This window comes from Pseudophryne corroboree, chromosome 4, assembly GCF_028390025.1.
Source record: "Pseudophryne corroboree isolate aPseCor3 chromosome 4, aPseCor3.hap2, whole genome shotgun sequence".
Classification (NCBI taxonomy): domain Eukaryota; kingdom Metazoa; phylum Chordata; class Amphibia; order Anura; family Myobatrachidae; genus Pseudophryne; species Pseudophryne corroboree.
In genome coordinates, this window is record NC_086447.1 from 919736666 (window position 1) to 919760367 (window position 23702).

General features: G+C 52.6%; 1 protein-coding gene across 7 annotated transcripts in view; it reads right to left on the reverse strand.

The window, feature by feature from the left end:
• The window catches only part of DNAH14 (dynein axonemal heavy chain 14), a 427754-nt gene that overhangs the window by 209495 nt on the left and 194557 nt on the right, over positions 1-23702 (reverse strand). For all 7 annotated transcript variants that reach the window (XM_063919003.1, XM_063919002.1, XM_063918999.1 and 4 more), the window contains exons 31-34: positions 23278-23423; positions 18014-18082; positions 9279-9465; positions 3601-3680 (exon numbers count right to left, since the gene is read on the reverse strand). In XM_063919003.1, the coding sequence (XP_063775073.1) occupies positions 3601-3680; positions 9279-9465; positions 18014-18082; positions 23278-23423 (482 nt within the window). The remainder of the gene's footprint in view (positions 1-3600; positions 3681-9278; positions 9466-18013; positions 18083-23277; positions 23424-23702) is intronic.

Below are 23702 nucleotides of genomic sequence, written 5' to 3' on the forward strand. Positions count from 1 at the left end.
GCGTGCACAGACCCCCTGGATGTGGCCGCTGTGTGTGAACGCGTGGCTGCGTCCAGGCCTGAATGACCCCCTCTATCTTTTATATCTCTATATTGCTGAGTAAAGCATTAAATTGCTGAACATTGAAACTACCTATAACGATATATATATACATACCTATGACATTATAATGCTTTCTTCTGACTGAGTGCCGCCACTCTACATACTAAGGGGTAAATTTACTAAGATGGTAGTTTTATTTAGATGGGATGCTGCCCATAGCAACCAACCAGATTCTACTTCTCATTTATCTAGCACCTTCTAGAAGATAATACCTGGAACCTGATTGGTTGCTATGGGCAACATCCCATCTGAAAATAGAACTCCCGTCTTAGTAAATTTACCCCTAAATGTTACTGTATATATAAATCACCCACTGCTGATGCAGAAGTGGTTACACTAAGGTGGTCATTCAGAGTTGTTCGCTCGCTAACAGTTTTTAGCAGCCGTGGAAACGCTATGCCGCCGCCCACTGGGAGTGTATTTTAGCTTAGCAGAAGTGCGAACGAAAGGATCGTAGAGCGGCTACAAAGTTTTTTTGTGCAGTGTCAGAGTAGCTCAAAACCTACTCAGCGCTTGCGATCACTTCAGACTGTTCAGTTCCTGTTTTGATGTCACAAACACGCCCTGCGTTCGCCCAGCCACGCCTGCGTTTTTCCTGGCACGCCTGTGTTTTTTCGAACACTCCCTGAAAACGGTCAGTTGACACCCAGAAACGCCCTCTTTCTGTCAATCACTCTGCGGCCAGCAGTGCGACTGAAAAGCTTCGCTAGACCTTGTGTCAAACTACATCGTTCGTTGTGCCCGTACGTCGCGCGTGCGCATTGCGCTGCATGCGCAGAACTGCAGATTTTTAGCCTGATCGCTGCGCTGCGAACAAATGCAGCTAGCGAACAACTCGGAATGACCGCCTAAGTGTCAGAGATAATCCTTAAACCTATTTTTTGGGGATTTTAGGTTATTTTTACCCACGGCTGTTCTCTCTCACATACATATTAATATTTTGCTATGCTGGCAGATTTGGGTTTTATTGCAGTATCAGCTCAGCCTGCTATTTCAGTTCCTAAATCTCTATCGTAAAGCATTAACCTCACTGAGGAGGTGGAATAGAAGCGTTTCTGGCGGCTGCTGCGGTATTGATGGGATTACCAGGTGTGCAGACTACACATTGCCCCCCCTCCCCCCCCCCCGCCGCACGCTGATACCTGTGGAACTGCTGGTCAGCAACGCTGTCATTTCTCTGAGCAGATTCATCTCACCAAGAGGCTGATTCAGACCTGATCGGTGCTGTGCAGGCGCCACAGTGCGCCGGTGCATGCCAGACAGCCGACGGCTGTCTCAGCCCCGCGATCGCCTCTGTCTGATTGACAGGCAGAGGCAGTCACTGGGTGGGCCGGCGGAGTTTGCCCCCGTTTAGGAGGCGCAGCCCGGACAGCACAGGTGTGCCCAGACTGTTGGGGGGGGGGGCGGGCACATGCAGGCGCTGCGACCCGAGCAGCGATGAGTAGCTCCCGGCCAGCATGCAGGAGCTGCGTTGGTTGGGAGCTACTACTGAAGTACAAAAGTATCGCCGCTGTGCGATGCTTTTGTACTTGTGTGACAGGGCAGGGACTGACATGCGGGGCGGACTATCCCTGTGATGGGCGTCCCCCCGCATGTCAGTGTGGATGATTGTAGCTGTGCTAAATTTAGCAAATCTACGATCAAGTCTGAATTAGCCCCGAATATCATAGGCCCTCATTCAGAGTTGTTCGCTCGCTAGCTGCTTTTAGCAGCATTGCGCACGCTAGGCCGCCGCCCTCTGGGAGTGTATCATGGCATAGCAGAACTGCTCGAAAAAATTTTCATGCTGTTTCTGAGTAGCTGCAGACCTACTCCTACCTTGCGATCACTGCAGACAGTTTAGTTCCTGTTTTGACGTCACATACATGCCCTGCGTTCGGCCAGCCACTCTCCCGTTTCCCCAGGCACGCCTGCGTTTGTAGCGGACACGCCTGCGTTTTTTAGCCACTTCCTGTCAATCACTCACCGATCAGCCGTGCGACTGAAATGAGTCACTCGACCTTGTGTAAAACTGCATGGTTTTGTGTGAAAGTACTTTGCGCGAGCGCACGGCAGCCCATACGCATGCGCAGAAAAGCCGATTTTTTTGCCTGATCGCTGCGCTGCGATCAACTCGGAATGACCCCCTATATTGGGTGTTATGCTTCTATGGATGAGCTTAGGGGACTAATTCAGACTTGATCGTAGATGTGCTAAATTTAGCCCATCTACGATCAGTCACGCAGACAAGCGGGGGGGACGCCCAGCACAGGGCTAGCCCGCCCCGCAAGTCTGGCTCTACCCCGTCGAACAAGTTCAAAAGCATCACACAGCGGCGATACTTTTGTATTTGTGGAGTAACTCCCGGGCAGCGCAGCTCCTGTAGCTGGCCTCGGAGTTACTCGTCGCTGCCACTGGCCGCAGCGGCTGCATGAGACGTCACGCAGCAGCCGCGGCCAAACCCCCCAACAGTCCGGCCACGCCGCCATCCAGCCCCCTCCCGCACTGCGGAGCTGGCGCATGCGCAATTCCGACCCGATCGCTGCGCCGCGATAAACTGCAGCGAGCGATCGGGTCGGAATGACCCCCATAATTAGAATGTCAACAAAGCGTCTCTGGTGAGCAAGTGGTGATTTTCCTGGTTCAATGGGACTGGTGGCTCCAGCGGTGTCTTCTGGGTCTGGCGGAGATGTCAAGGTGGCTCTTAGCAGATCTGGCGCGACTTCTGGCATTTAGTATGCCTATCCCTAACCCCCTCCCCCCGTAGGTCCTAAAACTAAACCCTCCACTCCCTCCGAAAAATCTACATTCCCTGTTTCTGACCCAGAATTAAATGACAGTTGGCCTAATTCAGACCGGATCGCTCCTCTGTGAATTTGTAGAGGTTTGTGATAAGATAGTCGCCGCCCAGACAGAGTGAAAATCCACTCCGTGCAAGTCTGCGCCTTGTGAAAATCTCTGCGTACGCCGGTCAGCTACAAATCCGTTCACAACTCACTCACCATCGAATGATTTTTCCAGTCTGTGCGTAGCCCAGGACCTACTCCTCCAGTGCGATAGAATCAGGCTGTTCGGGCCCGGAGCTGACGTCACACACCCGCCCTGAAACCGCTTGGGCACGCCTGCGTTTTTCCTGACACTCCCAGAAAACGGCCAGTTACCACCCCCAAACACCCGCTTCTTGTCAATCAACTTGCGTATGCCTACTGATCAAAAAAGACGCTGGATTTTTTTGCAGTTTGGCCTCGCGGGTGCGCACTTACGCATGCACAGTCCATTAATTGGCCGCCTTGCGAATTCGCCCAACAGCGATCCGGTGTGAATTAGGCCCATTAACCGTTACATGGTGGTTTTTAAATCCACAGTTTACAATGCTCAAAAAAGTCGTGTACCTGCCCTTGTTTACCAATCAGTGATCCGACCTCCAGCACATATACAGGAATGGCCTCATTGGTAATGACAGGTGAATTACAGGTTGATACATACTGTACAGTAATCCAATGTCGTATGATCACTCACCTGGATTCCAAATCATGTTTCCTCTGACCAGCCATGACCAGAACCGTCTTGATGGCTCTCATTCCAAAATCGTAATGATTCTAGAAAACACAGAGTAACTGTACTACAAACGCCAGAGGATCGGGGACTCACGGAGGGGTATAATAGCCTGTGAGAGACACGTATCGGAGTGATTCCGGCAACCCTGACCTTTTTTTAAAACAGCAATAATTGAAAAGACAAATACAACATTTTTTTGGCTTTTAAATTACTGATGCTTTAAAAATAAAATGGGCAGACTGTCCGAAATCACGCCTCTGCGTACATCCCGCAGGCTATTATATACCCCCCATAGTGTCTCTTATACAATATGCCATCAGTACAGGTGATTTGTAAGCCAGAAACAATCCCCAAATAGTGTCCTTCATTGCGCAACTCGCTAGCTAATATTTACAGTGTAAAGTAACGGGGAGTGGTCGTGGCTGTTCAGACGGCGTTTTGTGGGCGTGCATACATTAGCAGCTGCGATCACACTTGCTACTGGGGAGCCCTGCGTGTCCCGGGAGAGCAGCTCAGCCTGAGCGTCTTCAGAGGTACTCAAGCTCTGCGTGGTGACGCGATGTGTGACGATATTAGCGATGTTTCTGCAATACTGCGGCACCGAACACAAAGGTTGCAATCGCAGTGGGCGTCCCTTTACACGGGTTAGCTTCTGCCCATATTAGCATATAATCGCAAATGCATACGGAAAATCATTGCAACAGGAGTAGGAAGAACAACCGCACCTGAATGGCCGTCGGTGTGCGAATCTCTGGATGTACGCCGCACACCCAGCACCTATTACGGTGAGGCCCCTGCACTGTGTGCTAGATAATGTCCTTGAGTTGTGTTTATTACTTTTATATTACTGTGATGATGCTGCAGAAAATAGTGGTGCTCTATAAATAAACAATTATATTAATAATAACCACTCATCCTGCTTCTGCTGTCAGTGGGAGTGAGGGGAAGGGAATAGGGGTAGTGAGGGGAATGGAACACGGGGAGTGAGGGGAAGGGAACAGGGGGAGTGAGGGGAAGGGAACAGGGGTAGTGAGGGGAATGGAACACGGGGAGTGAGGGGAAGGGAACAGGGGGAGTGAGGGGAAGGGAATAGGGGTAGTGAGAGGAAGGGAACAGACGGGGGTGAGGGGGGGGGGGGGGGGTGAGGGGATGGGAACAAGGGGAGTGAGGGAAAGGGAACAGGCGTAGTGAGGGGAAGTGAACAGTGAGAGTGAGGGGAAGGGAACAGGGGGAGTGAGGGGAAGGGAACAGGGGGAGTGAGGGGAAGGGAACGGGTAGTGAGGGGAAGGGAACAGGGGGAGTGAGGGGAAGGGAACAGGGGGGGTGAGGGGATGGGAATAGGGGTAGTGAGGGGAAGTGAACAGGGGGAGTGAGGGGAAGGGAACAGGGGTAGTGAGAGGAAGGGAACAGACAGGGGGAGAGAGGGGAAGGGAACAGGGGTAGTGAGAGGAAGGGAACAGGGGGAGTGAGGGGAAGGGAACAGGGGTAGTGAGAGGAAGGGAACAGGGGGAGTGAGGGGAAGGGAACAGGGGTAGTGAGAGGAAGGGAACAGGGGGAGTGAGGGGAAGTGAACAGGAGGAGTGAGGGGAAGGGAACAGGGGGAGTGAGGGGAAGGGAACAGGGGGAGTGAGGGGAAGGGAACAGGGGGAGTGAGGGGAAGGGAACAGGGGTAGTGAGAGGAAGGGAACAGACGGGGGGGGGGGAGTGAGGGAAAGGGAACAGGCGTAGTGAGGGGAAGTGAACAGTGGGAGTGAGGGGAAGTGAACAGGGGGAGTGAGGGGAAGGGAACAGTGGGAGTGAGGGGAAGGGAACAGTGGGAGTGAGGGGAAGGAAACAGGGGGAGTGAGGGGAAGGGAACAGGGGGAGTGAGGGGAAGGGAACAGGGGGAGTGAGGGGAAGGGAACAGGGGGGGGGAGGGGATGGGAATAGGGGTAGTGAGGGGAAGGGAACAGGGGGAGTGAGGGGAAAGGAACAGGGGGAGTGAGGGGAAGTGAACAGGGGGAGTGAGCGATAGGGAACAGGGGGAGTGAGGGGAAGGGAACAGGGGGAGTGAGGGGAAGGGAACAGGGGGAGTGAGGGGAAGGGAACAGGGGGAGTGAGGGGAAGGGAACAGGGGGAGTGAGGGGTAGGAAACAGGGGTAGTGAGGGGAAGGGAACAGGGGGAGTGAAGGGAAGGGAACGGGGAGTGAGGGGAAGGGAACAGACAGTGGGAGTGAGGGGAAGGGAACAGGGGGAGTGAGGGGAAGGGAACAGGGGGAGTGAGGGGAGGGGAACAGGGATAGTGAGGGGATGGGAACAGGGGGAGTGAGGGGAAGGGAACAGGCGTAATGAGGGGAATTGAACAGTGAGAGTGAGGGGAAGGGAACAGGGGGAGTGAGGGGAAGGGAACAGGGGGAGTGAGGGGAAGGGAACGGGTAGTGAGGGGAAGGGAACAGGGGGAGTGAGGGGAAGGGAACAGGGGGGGTGAGGGGATGGGAATAGGGGTAGTGAGGGGAAGTGAACAGGGGGAGTGAGGGGAAGGGAACAGGGGTAGTGAGAGGAAGGGAACAGACAGGGGGAGAGAGGGGAAGGGAACAGGGGTAGTGAGAGGAAGGGAACAGGGGGAGTGAGGGGAAGGGAACAGGGGTAGTGAGAGGAAGGGAACAGGGGGAGTGAGGGGAAGGGAACAGGGGTAGTGAGAGGAAGGGAACAGGGGGAGTGAGCGGTAGGGAACAGGGGGAGTGAGGGGAAGGGAACAGGGGGAGTGAGGGGAAGGGAACAGGGGGAGTGAGGGGAAGGGAACAGGGGTAGTGAGAGGAAGGGAACAGACGGGGGGGGGGGAGTGAGGGAAAGGGAACAGGCGTAGTGAGGGGAAGTGAACAGTGGGAGTGAGGGGAAGTGAACAGGGGGAGTGAGGGGAAGGGAACAGTGGGAGTGAGGGGAAGGGAACAGTGGGAGTGAGGGGAAGGAAACAGGGGGAGTGAGGGGAAGGGAACAGGGGGAGTGAGGGGAAGGGAACAGGGGGAGTGAGGGGAAGGGAACAGGGGGAGTGAGGGGAAGGGAACAGGGGGGGGGAGGGGATGGGAATAGGGGTAGTGAGGGGAAGGGAACAGGGGGAGTGAGGGGAAGGGAACAGGGGGAGTGAGGGGAGGGGAACAGGGATAGTGAGGGGATGGGAACAGGGGGAGTGAGGGGAAGGGAACAGGCGTAATGAGGGGAATTGAACAGTGGGAGTGAGGGGAAGGGAATAGGGGTAGTGAGGGGAATGGAACAAGGGGAGTGAGGGAAAGGGAACAGGCGTAGTGAGGGGAAGTGAACAGTGAGAGTGAGGGGAAGGGAACAGGGGGAGTGAGGGGAAGGGAACAGGGGGAGTGAGGGGAAGGGAACGGGTAGTGAGGGGAAGGGAACAGGGGGAGTGAGGGGAAGGGAACAGGGGGGGTGAGGGGATGGGAATAGGGGTAGTGAGGGGAAGTGAACAGGGGGAGTGAGGGGAAGGGAACAGGGGTAGTGAGAGGAAGGGAACAGACAGGGGGAGAGAGGGGAAGGGAACAGGGGTAGTGAGAGGAAGGGAACAGGGGGAGTGAGGGGAAGGGAACAGGGGTAGTGAGAGGAAGGGAACAGGGGGAGTGAGGGGAAGGGAACAGGGGTAGTGAGAGGAAGGGAACAGGGGGAGTGAGCGGTAGGGAACAGGGGGAGTGAGGGGAAGGGAACAGGGGGAGTGAGGGGAAGGGAACAGGGGGAGTGAGGGGAAGGGAACAGGGGTAGTGAGAGGAAGGGAACAGACGGGGGGGGGGGAGTGAGGGAAAGGGAACAGGCGTAGTGAGGGGAAGTGAACAGTGGGAGTGAGGGGAAGTGAACAGGGGGAGTGAGGGGAAGGGAACAGTGGGAGTGAGGGGAAGGGAACAGTGGGAGTGAGGGGAAGGAAACAGGGGGAGTGAGGGGAAGGGAACAGGGGGAGTGAGGGGAAGGGAACAGGGGGAGTGAGGGGAAGGGAACAGGGGGGGGGGAGGGGATGGGAATAGGGGTAGTGAGGGGAAGGGAACAGGGGGAGTGAGGGGAAAGGAACAGGGGGAGTGAGGGGAAGTGAACAGGGGGAGTGAGCGATAGGGAACAGGGGGAGTGAGGGGAAGGGAACAGGGGGAGTGAGGGGAAGGGAACAGGGGGAGTGAGGGGAAGGGAACAGGGGGAGTGAGGGGTAGGAAACAGGGGTAGTGAGGGGAAGGGAACAGGGGGAGTGAAGGGAAGGGAACGGGGAGTGAGGGGAAGGGAACAGACAGTGGGAGTGAGGGGAAGGGAACAGGGGGAGTGAGGGGAAGGGAACAGGGGGAGTGAGGGGAGGGGAACAGGGATAGTGAGGGGATGGGAACAGGGGGAGTGAGGGGAAGGGAACAGGCGTAATGAGGGGAATTGAACAGTGGGAGTGAGGGGAAGGGAATAGGGGTAGTGAGGGGAATGGAACACGGGGAGTGAGGGTAAGGGAACAGGGGTAGTGAGGGGAAAGGAACAGGGGGAGTGAGGGGAAGGGAACAGGGGTAGTGAGAGGAAGGGAACAGACAGGGGGAGTGAGGGGAAGGGAACAGACAGGGGGGGTGAGGGGATGGGAACAGGGGGAGTGAGGGAAAGGGAACAGGCGTAGCGAGGGGAAGTGAACAGTGGGAGTGAGGGGAAGTGAACAGGGGGAGTGAGGGGAAGGGAATAGGGGAAGTGAGGAGAAGGGAACACGGGGAGTGAGGGGAAGGGAACGGGGTAGTGAGGGGAATGGAACAGGGGGTGTGAGGGGAAGAGAACAGGGGGAGTGAGGGGAACGGAACTCAGGCTGTGAGGGGAAGGGAACAGGAGTAGTGAGAGGAAGGGAACAGGGGGAGTGAGCGGTAGAGAACAGGCGTAGTAAGGGGAAGTGAACACGCATAGCAAATGTAAAGGAATAGGAACAAGAGGAGTAAAGGGAAGTGGGGAGAGAGGATAAAGGAACGGAGGATGTGAGGGGAAGGATAGGGAACAGGCATAGCGAGGGGAAAGGAACTGGGGTAGCAGAGGGACTGCAACACGGGGTAGTGAAGGGAAGAGAACAAGTGTATCGAAGGGAAAGCAAAAGGGAGTGTGAAGGGAAGAGAACAGTGTTAGTGAGGGAGAAGGGAACAGGCATAGCATGGGGAAGGGAACAGGCATAGCATGGGGAAGGGAACAGGCATAGCGAGGGGAAGAGAACAGGCGTAACTGGAGGAAGGGAACAGGGGTAGCGAGGGTAAAGGAATAGAAGAAGTGAAGGGAATGAAACACAGAGAGTGAGAAGAAGGGAACATGGAGAAAAGAAGAAAATAGACGTAGCGAGGGGAAGGGAACAGGGGGAAAGAGGATAAAGGAACATGGGGAGTGAAGGGAAGGGAACAGGAACAGCGAGGTGATGGTAACACGGATAGCGAGGGGAATGGAAGGGGACAGGGATGTGACTACAATGAGACACCCTGGGGCAGGTGTCTCTGGCTGCAATCTGCAACCCATACAGAAATAATGAGACTAGTTTGTATGCTGAGCACAGAATGACTAGCCACAGCACTGGGTGATAACAACGCAATGTATCTATGTTTCACTTTTAATGCTTTCTGTGAACAAGGATTAAACTGACAAATGGTGATTTTCCCACATCACAGAGAATGTACCTGCTGGGAGAGCTGCTTGCTTGTCAGCTGATACAGGTTCACCAGCTTCCCAGACAAAGACTTTGCAGCTTTGAAGCCCTCAGAGAACAGCATGATCTCTACAATAAGCTGATAGTCGGGAACCATCATTGCAACGGGCCGGAACAGCGACTTCAGGTTGTCCGGAAGCTCCACGCGGCCTTGGTATCTGAGAAGACAAAGGGCCGTTCATACTGTATTCTGTGTATGCGTGTCTGAGTGTGACCTGTATATATCTACTGTTCCTTTATCCTCTTTCCCCCCGCTCCCTTCCACTCGCTACGTCTATTTTCTTCTTTTCTCCATGTTCCCTTCCCCTCACTCTCACGTGTCTGAGTGTAACCTGTATATATCTACTGTGGCAGAAATAGTCTTACACTACTGTCAATACTAGCATGGACTGGCACTGCCTGCAGTGTGTGTAGGTGATGACTGTGGACTGGCACTGCCTGCAGTGTGTGTAGGTGATGGCTGTGGACTGGCACTGCCTGCAGTGTGTGTAGGTGATGGCTGTGGACTGGCGCTGCCTGCAGTGTGTGTAGGTGATGACTGTGGGCTGGCGCTGCCTGCAGTGTGTGTAGGTGATGACTGTGGACTGGCGCTGCCTGCAGTGTGTGTAGGTGATGACTGTGGACTGGCGCTGCCTGCAGTGTGTGTAGGTGATGACTGTGGACTGGCGCTGCCTGCAGTGTGTGTAGGTGATGACTGTGGACTGGCGCTGCCTGCAGTGTGTGTAGGGGATGACTGTGGACTGGCGCTGCCTGCAGTGTGTGTAGGTGATGACTGTGGACTGGCACTGCCTGCAGTGTGTGTAGGTGATGACTGTGGACTGGCACTGCCTGCAGTGTGTGTAGGTGGTAACTGTGGACTGGCACTGCCTGCAGTGTGTGTAGGTGATGGCTGTGGTGCTGCCTGCAGTGTGTGTAGGTGATGGCTGTGGTGCTGCCTGCAGTGTGTGTAGGTGGTGACTGTGGACTGGCGCTGCCTGCAGTGTGTGTAAGTGGTAACTGTGGACTGGCACTGCCTGCAGTGTGTGTAGGTGGTGACTGTGGACTGGCGCTGCCTACAGTGTGTGTAGGTGATGGCTGTGGTGCTGCCTGCAGTGTGTGTAGGTGATGACTGTGGACTGGCACTGCCTGCAGTGTGTGTAGGTGATGACTGTGGACTGGCACTGCCTGCAGTGTGTGCAGGTGATGACTGTGGACTGGCACTGCCTGCAGTGTGTGCAGATGATGACTGTGGACTGGCGCTGCCTGCAGTGTGTATAGGTGATGACTGTGGACTGGCGCTGCCTGCAGTGTGTGTAGGTGATGACTGTGGACTGGCACTGCCTGCAGTGTGTGTAGGTGATGACTGTGGACTGGCACTGCCTGCAGTGTGTGCAGGTGATGACTGTGGACTGGCACTGCCTGCAGTGTGTGTAGGTGATGGCTGTGGACTGGCACTGCCTGCAGTGTGTGTAGGTGATGGCTGTGGACTGGCACTGCCTGCAGTGTGTGAAGGTGATGGCTGTGGTGCTGCCTGCAGTGTGTGTAGGTGATGGCTGTGGTGCTGCCTGCAGTGTGTGTAGGTGGTGACTGTGGACTGGCGCTGCCTGCAGTGTGTGTAAGTGGTAACTGTGGACTGGCACTGCCTGCAGTGTGTGTAGGTGGTGACTGTGGACTGGCGCTGCCTACAGTGTGTGTAGGTGATGGCTGTGGTGCTGCCTGCAGTGTGTGTAGGTGATGACTGTGGACTGGCACTGCCTGCAGTGTGTGTAGGTGATGACTGTGTACTGGCGCTGCCTGCAGTGTGTGAAGGTGATGACTGTGGACTGGCACTGCCTGCAGTGTGTGCAGATGATGACTGTGGACTGGCGCTGCCTGCAGTGTGTATAGGTGATGACTGTGAACTGGCGCTGCCTGCAGTGTGTGTAGGTGATGACTGTGGACTGGCACTGCCTGCAGTGTGTGTAGGTGATGACTGTGGACTGGCACTGCCTGCAGTGTGTGCAGGTGATGACTGTGGACTGGCACTGCCTGCAGTGTGTGTAGGTGATGGCTGTGGACTGGCACTGCCTGCAGTGTGTGTAGGTGATGGCTGTGGACTGGCACTGCCTGCAGTGTGTGTAGGTGATGGCTGTGGACTGGCACTGCCTGCAGTATGTGAAGGTGATGACTGTGGATTGGCACTGCCTGTAGTGTGTGTAGGTGATGACTGTGTACTGGCGCTGCCTGCAGTGTGTGAAGGTGATGACTGTGGACTGGCGCTGCCTGCAGTGTGTGCAGATGATGACTGTGGACTGGCGCTGCCTGCAGTGTGTGTAGGTGATGACTGTGGACTGGCACTGCCTGCAGTGTGTGTAGGTGATGGCTGTGGACTGGCACTGCCTGCAGTGTGTGTAGGTGATGGCTGTGGACTGGCACTGCCTGCAGTGTGTGAAGGTGATGACTGTGGATTGGCAGTGTGTGTAGGTGATGACTGTGGACTGGCGCTGCCTGCAGTGTGTGAAGGTGATGACTGTGGACTGGCGCTGCCTGCAGTGTGTGCAGATGATGACTGTGGACTGGCGCTGCCTGCTGTGTGTATAGGTGATGACTGTGGACTGGCACTGCCTGCAGTGTGTGTATAGGTGATGACTGTGGACTGGCGCTGCCTGCAGTGTGTGTAGGTGATGGCTGTGGACTGGCGCTGCCTGTAGTGTGTGTAGGTGATGACTGTGGATTGGCACTGCCTGTAGTGTGTGTAGGTGATGACTGTGGACTGGCACTGCCTGCAGTGTGTATAGGTGATGACTGTGGACCGGCGCTGCCTGCAGTGTGTGTAGGTGGTGACTGTGGACTGGCGATGCCTGCAGTGTGTGTAGGTGATGACTGTGGACTGGCGCTGCCTGCAGTGTGTGTAGGTGATGACTGTGGACTGGCGCTGCCTGCAGTGTGTGTAGGTGATGGCTGTGGTGCTGCCTGCAGTGTGTGTAGGTGATGACTGTGGACTGGCGCCGCCTGCAGTGTGTGTAGGTGATGACTGTGGACTGGCCCTGCCTGCAGTGTGTGTAGGTGATGGCTGTGGACTGGCGCTGCCTGCAGTGTGTGTAGGTGATGACTGTGGACTGGCACTGCCTGCAGTGTGTGAAGGTGATGACTGTGGATTGGCACTGCCTGTAGTGTGTGTAGGTGATGACTGTGGACTGGCATTGCCTGCAGTGTGTGTATAGGTGATGACAGTGGACTGGCGCTGCCTGCAGTGTGTGTATAGGTGATGACAGTGGACTGGCGCTGCCTGCAGTGTGTGTAGGTGATGACTGTGGACTGGCGCTGCCTGCAGTGTGTGTAGGTGGTGACTGTGGACTGGCACTGCCTGCAGTGTGTGTAGGTGATGACTGTGGACTGGCGCTGCCTGCAGTGTGTGTAGGTGATGGCTGTGGACTGGCGCTGCCTGCAGTGTGTGTAGGTGATGACTGTGGACTGGCGCTGCCTGCAGTGTGTGTAGGTGGTGACTGTGGACTGGCACTGCCTGCAGTGTGTGTAGGTGATGACTGTGGACTGGCGCTGCCTGCAGTGTGTGTAGGTGGTAACTGTGGACTGGCGCTGCCTGCAGTGTGTGTAGGTGATGACTGTGGACTGGCGCTGCCTGCAGTGTGTGTAGGTGGTAACTGTGGGCTGGCGCTGCCTGTAGTGTGTGTAGGTGATGACTGTGGACTGGCGCTGCCTGCAGTGTGTGTAGGTGATGGCTGTGGACTGGCGCTGCCTGCAGTGTGTGTAGGGGATGACTGTGGACTGGCGCTGACTGCAGTGTGTGTAGGTGATGGCTGTGGACTGGCGCTGCCTGCAGTGTGTGTAGGGGATGACTGTGGACTGGCGCTGCCTGCAGTGTGTGTAGGTGATGACTGTGGACTGGCGCTGCCTGCAGTGTGTGTAGGTGATGACTGTGGACTGGCGCTGCCTGCAGTGTGTGTAGGTGGTGACTGTGGACTGGCGCTGCCTGCAGTGTGTGTAGGTGGTGACTGTGGACTGGCGCTGCCTGCAGTGTGTGTAGGTGGTGACTGTGGACTGACACTGCCTGCAGTGTGTGTAGGTGGTGACTGTGGACTGGCGCTGCCTGCAGTGTGTGTAGGTGGTAACTGTGGACTGGCACTGCCTGCAGTGTGTGTAGGTGGTGACTGTGGACTGGCGCTGCCTGCAGTGTGTGTAGGTGGTAACTGTGGACTGGCACTGCCTGCAGTGTGTGTAGGTGATGACTGTGGACTGGCACTGCCTGTAGTGTGTGTAGGTGATGATTGTGGACTGGCGCTGCCTGCAGTGTGTGTAGGTGATGGCTGTGGACTGGCGCTGCCTGCAGTGTGTGTAGGTGATGACTGTGGACTGGCGCTGCCTGCAGTGTGTGTAGGTGGTAACTGTGGACTGGCACTGCCTGCAGTGTGTGTAGGTGATGACTGTGGACTGGCACTGCCTGTAGTGTGTGTAGGTGATGACTGTGGACTGGCGCTGCCTGCAGTGTGTGTAGGTGATGGCTGTGGACTGGCGCTGCCTGCAGTGTGTGTAGGTGGTGACTGTGGACTGGCGCTGCCTGCAGTGTGTGTAGGTGGTAACTGTGGACTGGCACTGCCTGCAGTGTGTGTAGGTGATGACTGTGGACTGGCACTGCCTGTAGTGTGTGTAGGTGATGACTGTGGACTGGCGCTGCCTGCAGTGTGTGTAGGTGATGGCTGTGGACTGGCGCTGCCTGCAGTGTGTGTAGGTGATGGCTGTGGACTGGCACTGCCTGCAGTGTGTGTAGGTGATGACTGTGGACTGGCACTGCCTGCAGTGTGTGTAGGTGATGACTGTGGATTGGCACTGCCTGTAGTGTGTGTAGGTGATGACTGTGGACTGGCACTGCCTGCAGTGTGTGTAGGTGATGACTGTGGACTGGCGCTGTCTGCAGTGTGTGAAGGTGATGACTGTGGATTGGCACTGCCTGTAGTGTGTGTAGGTGATGACTGTGGACTGGCACTGCCTGCAGTGTGTGTAGGTGATGACTGTGGGCTGGCGCTGCCTGCAGTGTGTGTAGGTGATGACTGTGGACTGGCGCTGCCTGCAGTGTGTGTAGGTGGTAACTGTGGACTGGCGCTGCCTGCAGTGTGTGTAGGTGGTGACTGTGGACTGGCGCTGCCTACAGTGTGTATAGGTGATGACTGTGGACTGGCGCTGCCTGCAGTGTGTGTAGGTGATGACTGTGGACTGGCGCTGCCTGCAGTGTGTGTAGGTGATGACTGTGGACTGGTGCTGCCTGCAGTGTGTGTAGGTGATGACTGTGGACTGGCGCTGTCTGCAGTGTGTGAAGGTGATGACTGTGGATTGGCACTGCCTGTAGTGTGTGTAGGTGATGACTGTGGACTGGCGCTGCCTGCAGTGTGTGTAGGTGATGACTGTGGACTGGCGCTGCCTGCAGTGTGTGTAGGTGATGACTGTGGCGCTGCCTGCAGTGTGTGTAGGTGATGACTGTGGCGCTGCCTGCAGTGTGTGTAGGTGATGGCTGTGGACTGGCGCTGCCTGCAGTGTGTGTAGGTGATGACTGTGCCGCTGTCTGCAGTGTGTGAAGGTGATGACTGTGGACTGGCGCTGCCTGCAGTGTGTGTAGGTGATGACTGTGGACTGGCACTGCCTGCAGTGTATGTAGGTGATGACTGTGGACTGGCACTGCCTGCAGTGTGAGAAGGTGATGACTGTAGACTGGCACTGCCTGCAGTGTGTGTAGGTGATGGCTGTGGACTGGCACTGCCTGCAGTGTGTGTAGGTGATGACTGTGGACTGGCGCTGCCTGCAGTGTGTGTAGGTGATGACTGTGGACTGGCACTGCCTGCAGTGTGTGTAGGTGATGACTGTGGACTGGCACTGCCTGCAGTGTGTGTAGGTGATGACTGTGGACTGGCACTGCCTGCAGTGTGTGTAGGTGATGACTGTGGACTGGCGCTGCCTGCAGTGTGTGTAGGTGATGACTGTGGACTGGCACTGCCTGCAGTGTGTGTAGGTGATGACTGTGGACTGGCGCTGCCTGCAGTGTATGTAGGTGATGACTGTGGACTGGCACTGCCTGCAGTGTGTGTAGGTGATGACTGTAAACTGGCGCTGCCTGCAGTGTGTATAGTCTTTGGGTATACTTTAAAGGGAAATAAAGGGTTGTAAAGGCACTTATCAGATGAAACAGTACATGTCTATCCTCAGGGTTACATATAGTCATGAATTCCTTTACCATCAGAGAACACTCAGTTTACCATGTCGCCCACGCACTGAGGGCTAATTAAAAAACAAAGCGAGAAAAGGTTTTTGGGGGTCTGCAGTGTTCTAAAAGGAGCTAGAAAGAAGAAATGTTACATAAACATCAGAGTTTTGATGAGAGCAAGATGATACATTGTGGGCCACATGTAGTCATTTGCTATGCACCTAATACCCTAACCCTCACCCTTAATCCTAACCCCTAACACTAATTCCCTAATCCTCACCCTTAATCCTAACCCCTAACACTAATACCCTCACCCTTAATCCTAACCCCTAACACGAATACCCTAATCCTCACCCTTAATCCTAACCCAACACTAATACCCTCACCCTTAATCTTAACTACTAACACTAATACCCTATCCCTATCCCTCACCCTTAACCCTTACACTAATACCCTAACCCTCACCCTTAAGCGCCTTGAGTCTTATTGGAGAAAGTGTGGTATATAAATCAAATAATAATAATAATTATTATGATTATTATTAATCCTAACCCTAAACACGAATACTCTAATAGGCGTAGGGCCTATTAGAGTATTAGTGTTTAGGGTTAGGATTAATAATAATAATAATCATCATAATAAGAATAATAATAATAATTATTATTATTTGGCAATAACAATGAAAGATATGAACGATCTTGTTCATTAATGAAATAGGGATCTCGTTCATATCTTTCAATGTGTAGGCACCAATGATTAATGATACGCGGCCCCGCGCTCGTTCATCGTTGGTGCCGGCTCGTTTAAACATGCGGGCCAATATGTACAATCTCATCCATATTAGCATGTAGTGCTATGGCCCGAGTGACGGGGGGAGTGAAGTCACCCCCTCCCCCACCGCTGCCAGGTCGCCCGTCAGCCGTATTGGCCGTCCAGGACCTCGCCTGCCAATTGTGCCGTGTGGGGGCCATAACACTAATACCCTAGGCATGTAGCTATGGAACTGACACAGTGAAGTGGTAACTTCATTAAATCTACTGTTCCGGACCAGTATCTCCCAGTTGCCTCTGCTATATGTTTTTTTGAGAAATGCGAGCGCTAAGAATTTTTTTTACAAAATGCTGCAAAAACGAAATCCTACTTTTGGTTGTGTTCGTGGACATATTCATAAAGTTGCTCCTTAATGATGGGGGATGGGCTCTAGTTTAACAGATTAACTTTTTTACTTAGAGAAAAAGAGAAAATGCAGGTGCACACTCTAAACAGAAGAACGCTGGCAATCAGAACAATTATAATAAACTGTAAAACTGGGGCTCTTTGCATCATTTTTAGCCCAAAAACATGGGCCCACCTACCACAGCCAGTGGAACTTATCAGGTGGGTCCATAACATTCCTAAGGTTCAAGTTCAGAGCACGGAACTTCCCGGGCCAGCACAACTCAACCACGCCGAGGCATCACACAAGTAAGAAGTAGCAGTTTAAGTCTTAAAAGGTGTTATGGTATGGGTTGTTGGGTCGACACAATTTATGTTGACAATCATTAGGTTGACCACTATTGGTCGACATATATTAGGTCGACAGGGCCAATAGGCCGACATGTCGACAGGTCAAAAGGTCGACATGAGTTTGGGTGTCGTTTTGTTCGTAAAGTGACAGGGAACCCCAATTAGTGCACGGTGTCCCATCGCTCTGCTACCGCTGCGCTCGGCACAGGTTACCGTTCCCAATTGTAGTCCATGTGGATCGTAAAGTATGAAAAAGTCCAAAAATAAAAAAAGTGAAAAACTCATGTCGACCTTTTGACCTGTCGACCTTGTACATGTCAACCTAGTGACCCCGTCGACCTAATGACTGTTGACCTAAGTGGATACATTAGTGAAAAGCAGTTTAGGTACTAAAAAGTGTTACATTAAGGGTTACAATAATGATGCCCACGAAGCAGCCCGGCCATACCAACCCAGGGGGTCCCACGCCCCAAACCCACTCCTAATACTACATATTATATACATTTATCCAGGACTTACCATTCATAGTGCCTACTCCAATATATAGTCTGCAAGTAGCCTTTATAGTGTGTGCGTGTGTACGGGAGGGCAGGGGGGGACGTGACCTACTAAGAAACTTTCTGCCAGTAATAGGCACTGTGTGAGCCCACAGCTATTGCACATAGAAGCAGCCTATACCCACACTCGCTGTGTGTTCCATTTACATGTGAGTCACTGAGAGGCAGGCGAGCGATAGCCTGAAAATAGAGCGGGATCGCACAGACCTGCAGAGAAATTCCATTATGTATTAAGTACTGCCTCCTATTTAAGACACGTCAATCACAAGTGGAGTTTTGATCCAAAATTGTGACTGGAACGGGGGAAGGTAATTAGGGCCCCAAAAAAAGAACACTTCTCGTTACCTGAGGGGGGGGGGGGGGGGCAGTCTTAGCGCTCGTTAGTGCACAGCCTCCTACCCGTATGTATAATTTATTGGGTGAAACATTGTACATTCTGTATGTCAGGAAACAAAGAAGCCACCGCACACCTACCCCGGATTCATGGTGATGAAGATTCCGCAGGACATATTCAGACGGATCTCTCTTCCTTCAAACACAAATCTGCATAAAACATTATTTCTTAATCATTTCAGCATGACGAGAGATTGGAAAAGTATCAATAATTAATAACGACATCATATATCCAGAATTCCCCAGTAAAATAAAATACTTATAACTTCATTATTATGGCTACATTTATATATAACTCTGCAGAACATCCAATATCTCTCACTCATACTGTATGTGTATATATATATATATTTATTACAAATGTACCCTCTTACTGTGCTTAATGGGGGCTGCACCTCTAGAATAACCCTTTTGCTAGCACAGGGTTCAAGAAACACATAGACAACCGGATTTTAGAGTGCGCACAATGGGGGTAATTCCAAGTTGATCGCAGCAGGAAATTTTTTAGCAGTAGAGCAAAACCATGGCCCTCATTCCGAGTCGTTCGCTCGGTAAATTTCTTCGCATCGCAATGAATTTCCGCTTAGTGCGCATGCGCAATATCCGCACTGCGACTGCGCCAAGTAAATTTGCTATGAAGATAGTATTTTTACTCACGGCTTTTTCTTCGCTCCGGCGATCGTAGTGTGATTGACAGGAAATGGGTGTTACTGGGCGGAAACAGGCCGTTTTAAGGGCGTGTGGGAAAAAACGCTACCGTTTCTGGGAAAAACGCGGGAGTGGCTGGGGAAACGGAGGAGTGTCTGGGCGAACGCTGGGTGTGTTTGTGACGTCAAACCAGGAACGACAAGCACTGAACTGATCGCAGATGCCGAGTAAGTCTGAAGCTACTCTGAAACTGCTAAGTAGTTTGTAATCGCAATATTGCGAATACATCGTTCGCAATTTGAAGAAGCTAAGATTCACTCCCAGTAGGCGGCGGCTTAGCGTGTGCAATACTGCAAAAATCGGCTTGCGAGCGAACAACTCGGAATGAGGGCCCATGTGCACTGCAGGGGGGCAGATATAACATGTGCAGAGAGAGTTAGATTTGGGTGGGTTATTTTGTTTCTATGCAGGGTAAATACTGGCTGCTTTATTTTTACACTGCAATTTAGATTGCAGATTGAACACACCCCACCCAAATCTAACTCTCTCTGCACATGTTACATCTGCCTCCCCTGCAGTGCACATGGTTTTGCCCAATTGCTAACAAACTTGAAGCTGCGATCAACTCAGAATTACCCCCAATGATATTAAAAGGTTAAAACAATATCCTATTGTTATTAGGAATCAACCAGCAACCAATGTATACATAAATAAAATTTATTAAAATATAACATATATCAGTTAGGACAAAAAAAAACCCCTTAGTACTGTTCATTTCTGGGATTTGTTGTCCTTATGGAAGAGAGTTCTGATCCCTTTTTTTTGTCCTAACTGATATATGTTATATTTTAATACATTTTATTTATGTATACATTGGTCGTCTTACCCAAATGTGTTTATTTGTGGGAAACGCAAGTCAGCGGGGAGGAGAGCATTCAGCAAAACTCAAAACTGCCGCAATGATCTGTAGTAATACTAGGAATTGGAAACAAAGGCGGCCAACGTTAGATCCATTTTCATAAAAAATAAATTAGTATGAGGTTAAATCTCAATACCCGATTATATAATCAATAACCATGATGACTGCCGTCAGGCGGACATTATACATCTCTATGCTGGATCAAAGCTTTCTCTATTGTCCTTTATTATATCAGTGAGCGCTGGTCCCTCATTTCTTTCTGTACTCCATGGATAGGGTGAGTGTATTTATATTATATATATATTGGTGTTAGTAGCCATGTAATTGTATGTTCTACTTTTGGAGAGTCTTCGTACGATTGGATTATGGGGGTCATTCCGAGTTGATCGCTAGCAGCATTCGTTCGCTGTGCAGCGATGAGGCAAAAAAACAGCACTTCTGCGTATGTGGCGCAATGCGCACGGGCAACGTACTATTACAACGAACTATGTAGTTTCACACAAGGTCTAGCGAAGCTTTTCAGTCGCGCTGCTGGCCGCAGAGTGAGTGACATGAAGTGGGTGTTTCTGGGTGTCAACTGACCGTTTTCAGGGAGTGTTCGGAAAAATGCAGGCGTGACAGAAAAAACGCAGGCGTGGCTGGGAGAACGCAGGGCGTGTTTGCGATGTCAAAACAGGAAATGAACAGTCTGAAGTCATCGCAAACGCTGAGTAGGTCTGGAGCTACTCAGAAACTGCACAAAAAAAACTTTGTAGCCGCTCTGCGATCCTTTCGTTCGCACTTCTGCTAAGCTAAAATACACTCCCAGTGGGAGGCGGCATAGCGTTTGCACGGCTGCTAAAAACTGCTAGCGAGTGAACAACTTGGAATGACCACCCTAATACACAGTTACCTGTGCATCAGTCTCACCTCTGCGCACGCTCACCTCTGAAAACTCTACACGCCCACAGAACACCCAGCCAACGTGCGATTGCCCCACTGAGGCCCAGTAACACCCACTCAGCTGCAAGTGAAGAGGAGACTGAGACCCATAGCTGGTGAAGGTGGCGTGCGCAGGCTCCGACACGTGCGCTATAGACATCGCTAGACTAGAGCCATCTGCAAAGCAGTTGCCCAGGCCCTAAATTATCCCAAATACCTGCTGTGATCAGGCCAGGTTGGGTGCTGCTCTGGAAAACTGGTTCAGCTGCTGTAGATAATTTGTATACTCATCTCACCTTATACCTGACCAGCGAATGAATGGATGGATTGGGGGGAATGACTGCGATCAGATGTAACATAAGGGGAATGACCAACCTCTTCCAGTGTTTCTTGCTTCTAGCTGGTAAGACATGTAAGGTACGGCCCAGTCGTCCCACGTTTGTTCTTGATAAAGAGAGTTTTCAGCTACTTCTAATTTGATCAGATTTGCTGCGGAGATGCGGACATACACGGGATTGTGCTGTAACCTGCCCATTAAGTGGAAGAGTGTGATATCTAACATAGGTGGTCATTCCGAGTTGATCGCAGCCAGCAACTTTTTGCTGCTGCTGCGATCAATAGTCCACCCCTATGGGGGAGTGTATTTTAGCTTAGCAGGGGTGCGATCGCTTGTGCAGTCCTGCAAAACAAGACTAGGCCTACACCTACATACCCTGTGCGACGGATCCAGCGATGATGGGGCCGGCTTTGACGTCACTCCTCCTCCCTCCGTTGTCCTGAACACGCCTGCGTTTTACTCACCACTGCCTGAAAACGCTCTCCAATGGTCCTGGATCCGCCCATCCATGCCTCCTTCCTGTCAATCTTCTTAGCGGTCGCCGATGCGACTACTTCCGTCGGTAGCAGCGACTTAACCCGGCGCCCCCTGCCGCCGGGCAATGTCGCGCATGCGCATTCCGCACCCGTTCGCACCACATCGAACAACCGCTGCGTGCGAATGGGTCAGAATGACCCCCATGGTCTGCGCTGCAGCACCGGCTCAACACATTGCACTGTCAAATTTTAAAAGCGGCAATCATTCACATAGCATAAACAGGTTGGTTTTGCCGAATAAATGATCGCCGCTTTAAAAACCCATCCAGACTGGCACAAAGTCCCGCACTGCCTGCTTCTCGCAGGCTATTACTTTTTTTTATTTTTATGTGGATTTTGAACATATTAATTACAAACATAACGAAGGTTAGGGGCCCCATACACTAGGACGATAATGCCCGATTTCATCCGATTTCGGGCATTCGGCCCAATATATCGGATGAAATCGGCCATTTTTGAGGTGTTTCCGATTTGATCCGGTGTGCGTTCCCGTGAGCAGCAGATCGGATCCTCCAGATTGAACGTGCTGCACACTCAATCAGGTCCGACCCCGCAGGCGTGGCTGGGATCACCCAAGATACATCGTATGCAAAAGGGCAGCATACGATGTATCTTGGGCGATCCTGCCCCCCGGGAGGCTGGCAGGGTGATCGCCTGCGATCGCCTCCGACATGCGGTCGGTATGGGGCCCTTAAGTGCATGCAAACGAATATAAGTAATACTTAAGTAATTTGAACCATTGCATTTGAGGAATATCTTCATAAGATAAAGAGTGAAAGAACGGAAAGAGAGAAAGAAAAAAATAGGGGGGAAAGAAAAAAAGGGGGAGGATCGCCTGTAGCCCAGTACCTCTTAAATATAGTACATTACATGTAAATCTGCCACTGCCTACCCCTAGTGTGAGAAGTGGAGGGGGTCTGGCCAGTGATGTGTGGGTGTGGCCAGTGCTGTGTGGGTGTGGCCAGTGCATTATGGACAGACGTTTACTCCCCTTACACTATCTGCACCAATGACTTCCTAAAAACGTAATAATAGAAAAAAAATGCAGCATTTCGGGAGGAATATCGATACTTATGACTTTTGGCCGATGGTCATCAGTATGCTGTTATACTCATGGGCCTATTTTTATGTGGAGGCCTGGGGATATAGCGCCATTGCTAATCTGACCCTGCACATGGGGTACAAAGCTGCGGAGCTGTACATAGGGCTTAATTCAGACCTGATAGTAGATGTGCTAAATGTAGCACGTCTACGATCAGCTTCCCTGACAGCACAGGTCTAGCCCGCCCCGCATGTCAGTCCCTGCCCCGTCGCACAATTACAAAAGCATTGCACCGCGGCGATGCTTTTGTACTGTAGGAGTAGCCCCAGCCAGTGCAACTCCTGCACGCTGGCAGGCAGCTACCCGACGCTGTGCGGGTCGCAGCAGCTGTGTGTGTCATCACGCAGCCACCATAGCCCGCCCCCTCCAACGGTCTGGACCGCGCCCCCTAAACGGCGGCCAAACACCGCCGGCCCGCCCCCTCCCACCCAGCGACTGGCTCTGCCTGCCAATCAGGCAGAGGCAATCGCTAGCCTAAGACAGCAGTCAGCTGCAGTGATCGGGTCTGAATTATCCTCTTAGACCTTCAGTTACAGAACTATGCGTTGGTTCAGCTAAGTCCTCGTACTTTAGGAGCAGTTAGATTGGGGTGTAGTATGGTATGCCGGCGGCCGGGCTCCCGGCGACCAGCATACCGGCGCCGGGAGCCTGACCGCCGGCATACCGACACCGTAGCGAGCGCAAAGGACCCCCTTGCGGGCTCGCTGCGCTGGCCACGCTATTTCATTCTCCCTCCAGGGGGGTCGTGGATCCCCACGAGGGAGAATATATGTCGGTATGCCGGGTGTCGGGATTCCGGCGTCGGTATACTGAAGACATTCGGCAAACTGAAGACCACCCGTTAGATCGGAATAGCCAGCGCATGCAGAAAGCAGAAATCACCTTATGGCCTGACCGTCCTTCGCTGACTTGATGGCATGGATCTGGGACGCAATCACTGAGAGAACTTCTGCGTCAATACGATTAAACTCATCAAAACAACACCAGGCTCCGGACTGTGCAATTCCGGAAAAGAATTTCCCCATTATCTGGGATAGAAGATTATACTGTAAGTACTTGTTACTGGTATCATCATATAATCTTCACAAACAGAAAGGCAAATATAAACTAGATGAGTGTTTCTCATATATCAGTAACGATCAGGAGTAAGGAATGTATAATGGCGCTTACCAGCCAGAGACCAGACCTTTGTTTGGCCATAAAGATGATCAGTACCATTGGTGCATCTATAATGGGTGTACCCCTATATTATGCTCACCTCTCTGGAATCCCGGGATGGTGCTGCAGAAATCACTGGGAAAAAGGTG